At 36.9% G+C, this 10,211-nt stretch overlaps 2 protein-coding genes across 6 annotated transcripts; both read right to left on the bottom strand.

The window, feature by feature from the left end:
- Window positions 1-264: 264 nt before the first annotated feature.
- On the bottom strand, window positions 265-2,795 carry LOC140783397 (uncharacterized). Of its 4 annotated transcripts, none has more exons than XM_073130276.1 (5): window positions 2,638-2,795; window positions 2,292-2,534; window positions 2,127-2,202; window positions 1,886-1,945; window positions 265-509 (listed from the first exon to the last, which is right to left on the bottom strand). In XM_073130276.1, exons 1-5 carry the CDS (start codon window positions 2,719-2,721, stop codon window positions 472-474), a joined length of 501 nt encoding a protein of 166 aa, XP_072986377.1. In that variant the 5' UTR covers window positions 2,722-2,795; the 3' UTR covers window positions 265-471. The 4 variants fall into 4 exon arrangements, with proteins under 4 accessions (XP_072986377.1, XP_072986379.1, XP_072986380.1 ...); XM_073130278.1 differs by having other exon boundaries at window positions 1,886-1,924; XM_073130277.1 differs by having other exon boundaries at window positions 292-509; window positions 1,886-2,007.
- Window positions 2,796-3,632: 837 nt separating this feature from the next.
- On the bottom strand, window positions 3,633-9,275 carry LOC140785162 (E3 ubiquitin ligase PQT3-like). Of its 2 annotated transcripts, none has more exons than XM_073132923.1 (14): window positions 8,807-9,275; window positions 8,518-8,617; window positions 8,202-8,283; window positions 7,917-8,083; window positions 7,697-7,761; window positions 7,210-7,275; window positions 6,940-7,096; window positions 6,682-6,830; window positions 6,049-6,225; window positions 5,680-5,967; window positions 5,527-5,571; window positions 5,125-5,344; window positions 4,778-4,859; window positions 3,633-4,302 (listed from the first exon to the last, which is right to left on the bottom strand). In XM_073132923.1, the coding sequence occupies exons 1-14, from the start codon at window positions 8,970-8,972 to the stop codon at window positions 3,913-3,915; spliced, it is 2,154 nt and encodes a 717-aa protein (XP_072989024.1). In that variant the 5' UTR covers window positions 8,973-9,275; the 3' UTR covers window positions 3,633-3,912. The 2 variants fall into 2 exon arrangements, with proteins under 2 accessions (XP_072989024.1, XP_072989025.1); XM_073132924.1 differs by having other exon boundaries at window positions 5,527-5,568.
- Between the last annotated feature and the right edge of the window lie 936 nt (window positions 9,276-10,211).

Below are 10,211 nucleotides of genomic sequence, written 5' to 3'. Positions count from 1 at the left end.
AAATATTGATAAGTATATATTTCTTTTCAAAAAAAAAAAAAGTTTACAGTTAAACCATATTTAAACCCAAATATTTATCCAATATGGTATAGCGTGGTTTTATAGATAGTTAGACAAAACTGGATCAACCGGTAGAGAACCTGAGATTGTGCACTTAGAGCCAGAGCCAGAGCCAGAGAGGCAGATTCAATTTCCAACATTCCAAGCTTTGTTCACAAAAAGAAAAAGAAAAAGAAGATATTCCAAGCGTTGAGGGCACTCAAATTTGCAGGGAAAAGAGAGAGGAAGCCCTTAGCTTTTAAACCAACATTTAAATTTTAAGTAATTACATATGCAATAAGTTTTAAGTGCACAAACATGAGACAAGACATAAATTATGATAACTTTCCTACACTTCAGAGCATTTACAAACTCCCAGGGAACAAGAAGAGTTCCATGTTATTTATGGAGCATGGTCCTTTTCTTGACTCCTTATATGGCTACCCAGTTCCCAATTTCTATGCCATTACCTGCAAACAGAGAAATAGATAGAGATTTCGGTGACCACACAGTATAAAAGTGAACAGATAACATGCAGAGTGTTCTCAGATTCACAAAGTTAATTCCAAGTTAGTTTAAAAAGTTAACATGTTTCCTCCTGAGAAGATCTTCGAAGGCTTGCTCCTCCAATCATAAGGTCAAACTGCATAACTAGATAATCTACAAATTACAGTAATAATGATAGTGAAAATTTAAGAAGGTTGCAGCTCCTACTGTTAGAGTCCAAACAATGAAGCTATTAAGACTACCATGAATTATTCATAGGAGATAACTTCGCCATGCAAAGGCTCCCATTGGACCCAGCCTCATGAACTGCATTCAAGTTTCAAGAGGCAATCTCGCCTGGCCAATGAAGCAAAGGCTATGCTGGTCTACCATGCCAAGCAACTAAATTTTTGGGTATTCTTACAATAAATATGAAAGCAGATATTGCTATATCTATTGCCTAATATTGCCCATTTGTTCAAACTTAAAAGTTATCCTGGTCAACTGTGAGCATGTTAATTCTTTCCCCCCCATCATAGAATGTTATTGCTTTTCCAGATAATAAGTAAGATAAGGATTCTTCAGTATAACACAACACCCAGTGGTGCTCAAGGGCTCCCAATGGACCTTTTCCCGTTGCCTTCCCGTATTATGCAAATTTGCCACTAAAATGCATACCTTAAGTTCCCTTGCAACACTATTTTGTCTCTAATAGTATCAATACCAATTCACTTTGTTAACAAGTATGCCGACTAACATTATATTTCTCTTCTACAAGCAAGCTGATCAATTAGACCATTCATTTCTTCATATTAAGTTAACCATGTTTATCAATAGTGCTATTGAGTCATGCCATGCATCAATCAAGGTTTGTGCTGTCCGCGATGATCAGTTTTTGTCACCGCAGAAACCAGAGCGGATCAGCTTATCACCATTTGCCACTGTCTCAAGATAATATGAAATTCCATTCAAGCCAAATGTTCTCCACTGCAAACCAAAGCATTAGTAGGTCCTTTCTAACGTCATCTTATGAAGGTTCATTTCTTAGGATATTCTTTTCCCTCTTCTTCCAACCCTTCTGTGAAACACTTACATGGATTCCAATTTCTTAAGTCCTTTGCTTCTTGAGATTAAGGAAAAATCTAGAATAGCTTTCCACCTTTGCTAATCTTCATACATTCCATTCTCAGTTGCTGTCTTGAAAACCACTTTGATATTGTCACAGGAACATAAACAATCAAATACAACCAACTCTGAGACCCATCTCCACTTGTTGGAAGTTAATGATTAGTTGGAGTCCTTGTCTACAATTCAATGTACTAAAGCTTGCATAAGAACATTTACATTTTTCTATACTAACCTCGAATATTCCCATTTCGACATATCATGCTTCCTCCTCCTCCAAAACCAAAAGAAGCTCCTTTAGCCAATTTAAGCATTTGAAATCCACAAGTACAAGATTTACGGACTTTATAAATTCTTCTAAAAATTGGAATCAACCAACAAAACGTCAACTTGTCCAAATAAATTCTTTCAAATAGGACTCCAACAATCAGAAAACCACACAAAAAGAAGTACAACAGAGCGTAAGAAACACTCACCATCAGGATCGAAGAAGAACGTCTGCTTCGTCTTCCCATTTGGCTGCGTCTTTTCAAACGTTTCGATCCCTTTCTCCTACAAAAACATTTAAAAAACACTCACTCAAACACACAATCACCTCATCTGCAAGAGACAAATTAATAGATCAGCAATAAAAGAAGCACCTTTAGGGTACGGACAACGGCGTCATAATTGGAGAGTGCGAAGCACAAGTGGTGGCCCCTGGGAAGCCCACTGGGATCCGCGACGACGGCTGCGCCGGCGGATGAGGCGGCGTAGGGACTCACGGGGAGCTTCGACTGCGGGTCCCGCTCGATGAGGTGGAGCGATAAGGAAGGGGGTAGGCGGAGCCAAACCACTTGGAAATCCCCAAACTTGGGGGACTCAATTTGCTCGAAGCCAAGGACCTGATGAATGAAAAAAAAGAAAGAAAAAAAGAAAGAGAAGGACGTGGTTGTAAAATAAAGTTACGATCAGGGGTGGCTTCGAAAAGGGGGGAGACGGTTGGACCTCCTGGTAGAAGGCGGCGAGGCGTTTCACGTCGGACGTTTCCCGCGCGATGTGGTGGAGGCATACGCCTTCGGCGACGGGCATGGCGAAGGTCTTCGAGTATCGAGTGTGTAGATGGACGAGATTGGGGAAAGAGATTGGATTTGGTTGGTTTTAGTAGGGAAATGTGTTTCGTATTTATAGAAGAGCTTGGAGAGAACACGTGTTTTTTATTTATTTATTCCACCTTTTGTTGGTTCTGAGACACGTAGTTTGCAATAGGATGCTGGCATCAATCGATAATTATTCAGAGGTAATCTGGTAGACTGTAGATGTGATATATTATTTAATTTTTTATGTAATTGCCACCGATAAACTTTTAAAATATCATAATTGATTAATAAATTCTTTTGACTATTTTAAAATTGTCATTATAGTTGATTTACCACAGAATATTATAAAATATTCTTAATAAATAGATACATATAAATAATTAAAGTATCTTCGTGGACCGGTGGACGGACTCCTTTCTTACAAAAATAAAATAAAATATTTCTATTCTTATACTATAGTGTGTGTCGGAAACATTATACGGACTTTAAAGCTATTTTAAATAATTTATACAAAAACAAAATAATTTAGTTTCCATCGTAATTAATTAAATTTAATTGGAGGAATGATATTTTTGAAACTGTTCAATAGGTTTGGTGATAATTATGATATTTTCAAGAATATAGCGGTTATTATGATATTTTGAGAGTTTTTTGACGGCAATTATATAAAATTTCCAATAATTTTATATTCTCTATTATGAAACTGCTACTTAATATTTGAAGAACATAAGAGAAAGTCCACCCGTGCACTCCAACATGCTATCTAATCTTACATGTGAACACTATATAGATTGCCTCTTGATTGGCACTAATCCAGTTGCAGCAGTCCAATGGAACTGACGACACATTAATGAACTGCCAAAATGGATATGAAAAAAAGAAGAGTAAACAATTGCAAAACTATTTTGTATTGGCCTGCAATTCCCATTTCCATTGAAATCAAGAATTTAAAATGAGCATGAACTGCTTCATTATTACATTTAATTACAATTGAAACTTAATTTACATCAACATCCAGCAAAGCCCAAAATATTGGGACATCTGTATACAAGCAAAATTTCCATCCTCTCCCTTCCCATGTTTTGAATTCTTGACAGCTCTACCTCCTCATTGAGTGAGTAATGACATCCTCTTCAAGCTTGTGGCTTCATGCCTATGTAGCAATGCTGGGTGCTTCCCGGCTTCACCACCTTCTCTTGAAATGGCGTTCATCTCCCTCACCGGAGTCACTGTAGCTTGCCTTCCTATTCCCGGCCATCCATTGTTCATTAGGTGTGGCCTCATGTCTATTCAACCTCACAGAATAATTAATATCTCTCTTCCTTTTGTTGCAGTCCTTGTCCCTCTTGACAGAAGAATCAGGGGAAGCTCTGGCCCGCGAGGACATGCTGCTCTTCAGCCTCAAGTCAGGTCTTCTTTCTCTCCTCCTAGACCATGTAGAAACATCAAGATCCTTATAAGCTGCGGCATTTTGTTTGCTAAACCCCTGAGTGGACTCGCAACAGGAATTTTTGAACCTCTCGACCTGGTTGGACTGTTTAGATTCAGTAGTTGCTGTTTGAGTTGTTACCCCCTACAGCAGTTAAGGATTCTACCGTCAGGATCTAACAAAAATAACAAAGACAATACTAATTTACTCGAAATAATACAAAGAGGTAAATATGCCAAAAAATACTCTATCATGCAGTTTTTGAAGCAACACAATCAGAATACTACACATAACAACCATGATGACATTAATCAGTAAGAATATTGCAGATTACCAATTGGACCAAAATATTGCAATAGGGGTGCGTGATGAAAGATTAGAAATATACTTAAAAATACAAATTTTGGTAGATACAATGAATAAGAGATAAATTCACATATGCTACCAAAGCCTGCTGATACAAAACTTCTTCATTCACAATGATTTAACAACAGTAGCCATTTTTCCTCCTAGAAACCAGAAATATGTAGATCAATCTCTACAGACTTATCTACAGTGAATACCAAACAGTAATAACAACAACAGAGATAGGTGAATAGATAACGACAGTACAACATACAAGTTTCAATTTTGCTTGAGATGCCTCTGAACTACTCCGCATAACTTGCCTAGTAATTTTCCCATTATCAATGGAACTCTCCCTGCCATATAAACAAGCACCATGAGTTAAGCAAGAAAACTAAAAAGAAATCTGGAAAGAATTCAACTTATAATCAAGTACAGACTGAAGAGGATATGCAACAGTGAATGACACAAATCATCCTACATACTGGATGACATGCTTTGTACTTGGCTTTATCAAAAGAAAAAAATAGATTTAACCAACATTTCGACAAACATTATCAAAAATGAAGAAAGCAAGTAATTCTCCTGAATTTTGTAACATAAAATCATAACTATTTGTACCTCTGAGGAACAGGTAAATTCATTTGTGCTCCAAATTGTGACCACGCATCAAAGGCTCCAGGTAGATAACCCATGTAAGGCATGCTACCCATAAATTGAGACATGTAAGAATCAATACTGCCAGGCATCCCACCACAAGGCCAATAGGGGTTGTAAAATGCAGGAAGAAGTGGGTGACCAGCACAACTATCTGCAAAGCCTGGGGATAGCATGTTGACAACTGCAAAGACAAAAGAAAGGGTTGTAAAACAGTCACAAAGAGGTCGACATGAATATCCACAAGACATCAGGAAGCAAAGAGGAAAAACTCGTTGCGAGCTGTTTTACTACGTTTCATGTCCTGTGGCCGTGCTCTATTTAAATAAGTACTGGAAATAAAGCTTAAAAAGTAAATGAACTAACCATTTCCATCCAAGCTTGTCCTTCCCTTTTTCTTCCTCTTTACTGCTAAAGAAAAACATAGAAACAGTAAATATAATGTTAAACACTAGGAAACACAGTACTTAGTCTGTTCAAACAGTCAATGAAAACCAAATGCTGCTGAAAGTTACCCACCTTGCTCACTGCAGAGAACCTTTCCCTGGACAACTCCGGGAGTTGGTCCACTATGTTGCAATGTTGATTCCTTTCCACTCCTTGGTTGTGACGATGCCTCAAGCAAGTCAACATGTTCTGCAGCTTTCTTTTGTGATTGCTTTGCATGATTACTTTCTGTTGTAATTTCACCATCTCCTTTATTACTTGTGCTAATCTCAACAGGAGATCGCTTCAATTCCTCTTTGGAAGCTGCAGAAAGAGTGGGAGAAGCATTTTTGGGTTCAACATGACTAGTAGATTTGGCATCTGAAAGAGAAAAAATTCAGAGTTATACAAAGTCAATTAAAGAAGAAGAATAGCTAGATGCACCAGAGGACATTATCATACCTTGAACTTGCGACCGGCTTCCAGCATTATCTGAGCTACTGGACTTGCTTATACTTCTTGACACCAGCATATGATCGATTGTCTCTCTAAGTGTTTTATTAGGAATAAGGTCATCTGCTAGCATATCTGTGGCACCACATAAGCACATCGACTTCGAAATAAGGTAGTCTCTAATGCCTGAGTCAAATAAAGTAGGATATCAGCAAGTCGGCAGCATCAAAGCTAGAGTAAAAGGAAAGATAAACAGGAGTTTGGCACACAGATGAAACAACATGTATAATGAGAAGGATAATTTGCAGATCCAGTACCTAATAATCTAGTAAAACCAAATTATGCTTCTAAAATAATATTGAAATGGAGCAAAAAAGCACAATTGACTCTCCATTAAATGCAATGGAAGTTTTTTTTTATCTTTATGATGCTCAGTAAACCGATCAAAATCAATGGAGCAATTACTAAATTTTGATGGTCTGTTACTGATTTTTACCATTAACCTCCTTTCAAAAAATATAATCATATGCCCGGTTGAACCAATATGCATGTGTAAGTGTAGGAGTAAAGACATGTCTTTACATACCAGCAATATTTAAAATATGTGCATGGAATAGAAGTTTCAATAATTAAGCCACTTACATTTGTCACAAAAACTACTAAAACAGCACTTGCTAGTCAACGCAGCATCTCTCATTACACTTTTGCACAATGGACAGCACAGTTCCACCGGCAGGTCACTGATAGAACAAGAAGTGGGCAACCCCTCAATTTCCTTATCAAAGGCAGCTCTACACAAACCAACAAGATGTATTGAGTTATCACATCCTAATCAGAAAAACCTGCCAAAAAAAAAAAGAAAAAAAAAGAAGAAGATGCATGCTGAATTACTATACATACTCATTTGGAGTTAAAACAGCAACAGCACCGCTTGGTAGCATATAGGAGCCATTTGGATGTGCCATCAGCATGGACTGTTGAATGCCAGTTGGAGCTTTCATTCTTTTGATGTCAAAAGCCGGGTCACCATTAGTAGGGCAATGCTGAATAAAATGACCTGGAAAGAAACATATAAATGGTATCGTAATGTAGCTAATGATGCTTGCGAAGGAAAAGCTGAAAAGTAAATAAAGGGAGGTTCTTGTGGAACACCATAATAAATCAACATACCTGGCACTTTACATCTATGGCAGACATAACCTGGAGGAGGTCTTCTGCTTTGTAGTCCACCACGACCTTCAATTAAGCAAATTGGTTAGTTACAAACTTACAAAACCTAGCCAAATGGAAGAATATAATCAGGGAAAAATAATATGTACAGTTTTCAGTTTCAACATGTTAAATGAGTCGTGAAGAATTGTCTTCTAATATTCACATATCTGTAAGCATATGGTATATGCTCAAAGTTATGATAGTGTTGTGTATGAAGCTAAATCAAGTTAAATTAGGTACAGCAGCAATTTGGTCACAGAGCTCTATAAGTTACATAATCCAGGGTAGATCTAATAAATGCACTGTCATACTACTTGAGGGAAAATAATATACTTCTTACAAAATTGTATGGTTTAATTAAAAAGAACATATGGTAGACAAGTGATTAAACATAATCAAGATACAAATTTAAATGCAAGATTAGTGTTTTAAAGGTTGCCAATACCATGCTGAGTCTCCGTTGGGAACTGCTGAAAGCCTCTTCCAGATCCAGAAGTATCCATTGTTTGACTGCAGTATAAATCAAGAAAATATAACAGTCACAGGACTCTTCTATCTCCGTTTTTTCCTTCTGATGTAATAACATCAGAAGAACTACCAAAAATAAATACAGAATCAATTATAACAAGTTTGATATAAGACAAGAGAAGGGTGAAAATTTTAACCATTGCCAGTCAATAGCAGGTGTATTAACTAATGCGTTAATCTTCATATCCTCTTCAGCCTTATCTACTGTTGATATATTCAGCACCGGATTTTTTGTCTGCTCAGGTGCCACCTCAGGAATAGCAAACAGATCTTCCCCAAAGTCATCAAAATTTGACTGCTCATACTGCAATATTTAGTGCAAATGTACAATGTATCATTCTTCCAATACATAAAATAGACTAAACAATAAAGAACAACTTTATCCCACAACTTCTAGAACATGGAAAACTAATGAAGCTTACAAGTTTCATGGAAGAAGATTGATCAAGAAGTGTGCTATTCGGCACCGAATGACCTTGCGAACTATCTTCTAAAACTTCCATCCTGCAGAGAAGATGCACAATCTCAATATTTCGGTACAAATGTTTTATAATGCAACTATCAGCCGTTACCATTACCACTACTATGGGAAAATGCATATCCACTCTCCAAGCACATGTAGGAGGAAATTGAATTAGGGATAACTAAGAAATTGAGCATATGTACTAATTAGGTACATTAGCAAAACAACAGAAGCTAAAGAAAGTAAATTATTCAAGACTCAAGTGGGAAAAGTACTTTTTGGATTCGGCAACGATAGTCTTTAGAGGAAGTCCAGGAACTCGCCGAATCAATACAGATGTATTTCTTGGTATCATTGCTTTTTCATCTACATATTCTGAAAATTTGACAAAAGATACATTACATCACCAGGATAAAACCAAACAACTTTAAGAAGGAAAAAAAACCGGAACCCTAATGCCCTTGGCTCTTGGCTACAATTAACACTCTCACAAGCAAAATCGCCCAAACCTCACATTGCCAATCGCACAAACTAGGGCAGACGCAAGTTAACTGAAAAACAGACCTTCATTACTCTGCGCGTTAGAGACCACGAGGTCAAAATCCTTACCACCCCAAAGTTTCTTGGAGCTAAATATTCTCTCTTTCAGATTCGCAATAGATATGTATGGCTCAGTGATGAGAATAGAGTCATAAATTTTTGCACTCTTAAATTTATAATACACAGCCATAAGGTTCAAATCTTTCAGCAAACAGATAATACAAAAGGCCAATACAAAGAGCGGCTCCGATTAGAGCAGCAAGAATCGAACAGATATCAAAACGACGCCTCCTTCGCTTGCTATTTGACGACGATGATCCTCAAATCCGGGATTTCTTGATCGGATCAAAAGAGATCAAACAGACGCCGTAGCCGGACGAGATCGAAGAGAAGAACGCCGTCGCTGCAGGAGATCGAAGAAAACCCCAGAGGAGAACGAAATCGGTCGTGAAGATGAATCGAAGATGAGGAGGACTTTATGACACTAAACGGCAGGGGGAGTTGGCGGGGAGGTGGGCGTGTCTATTTATAGGATTAGGAGCAACGCAACCGACCTTGCCAAGGACGACGTAAGTTCTACGCAACTTCGACTACTGTGAGCATCCTGACCGTCGATTTCTGATCAGATTAAAAGAGGTTATTAAGCTCTCACACCATTTCGCTGTAATGAAGCTTATCTTCAGAATAATGGTCGACAGTAACAATGTAAATAAACTCAGCACCATATCATCTCATGGTTACTGATTTCAATATTTCTTCAATAATTGGAAATCGATAAAAAAAATAACAATATATTTTTGCCTTTATTATCTTTTTATTTTTTTAAAAAAAAAATTAACGATCACAAAAGACTAGCTCCTCTTATTTCAGAGGCCAAAGCTGCAACAAAAAGGGATGGTAGGCGTCCATCCAAGTGCAGCCAAAACTCTGAGTTCACCCCGTGTTAGCTAGCCAACAAAGGGAGTTGTCATTCTTCTCAATTCCTAACCAAATGCTCTGGAAGTTGTCTCCGTAGGTTGGGTTGGTTTAATTTTCATACCTTAGATATTTATTATTCTATTTTTAATGTCTCAAAAATAATTTGAATTTATATTTACTTGACAACAAAACAACCATGTAGCTTACAGAATAGATAATTAAAATACCAAAAATTTGACCTTTAGATTGAGTTCCTCATATACCAGTTAGCTTAATCTTTAAAAAAATTACTTTAAGAATATTAAAGTCATTCTATATTTATAATTAATTTAACTTATCTATATAGTAATTGTCTTAAGGTAATAATAAAAAAAAAATCTAAAGTGTTTTTTTAATAAATTCCATATAATTATTCTGGACAAATGATGTGGTATAAATTTGTCCATTAAAAAAAATTTAGTCTTAAAATAATCATTATCATTGGATAAGATTATGAAAGTTTTTATAAAAT

Source organism: Typha latifolia, chromosome 3, assembly GCF_019914945.1.
Source record: "Typha latifolia isolate L0001 chromosome 3, TyphaL0001v2, whole genome shotgun sequence".
In the NCBI taxonomy this organism is placed as follows: domain Eukaryota; kingdom Viridiplantae; phylum Streptophyta; class Magnoliopsida; order Poales; family Typhaceae; genus Typha; species Typha latifolia.
This window is presented reverse-complemented; position numbering and strand designations above follow the sequence as displayed.

Bases quoted from the DNA above. Each gene is read 5' to 3' on its own strand.
- LOC140783397 (XM_073130276.1), bottom strand. From the start codon at position 2,721: ATGCCCGTCGCCGAAGGCGTATGCCTCCACCACATCGCGCGGGAAACG. The intron at 2,535-2,637 runs GTCCAACCGTCT...TTCATTCATCAG, and splicing joins TCGCCGCCTTCTACCAGGAG to GTCCTTGGCTTCGAGCAAAT. The intron at 1,946-2,126 runs GTGAGTGTTTCT...AATTGGCTAAAG, and splicing joins GTTCTTCTTCGATCCTGATG to GAGCTTCTTTTGGTTTTGGA.
- LOC140785162 (XM_073132923.1), bottom strand. From the start codon at position 8,972: ATGGCTGTGTATTATAAATTTAAGAGTGCAAAAATTTATGACTCTATT. The intron at 5,345-5,526 runs GTTAGTTCATTT...TTGTCTTTGCAG, and splicing joins GACAAGCTTGGATGGAAATG to TTGTCAACATGCTATCCCCA. The intron at 4,860-5,124 runs GTACAAATAGTT...TTTATATGGCAG, and splicing joins AATTTACCTGTTCCTCAGAG to GGAGAGTTCCATTGATAATG.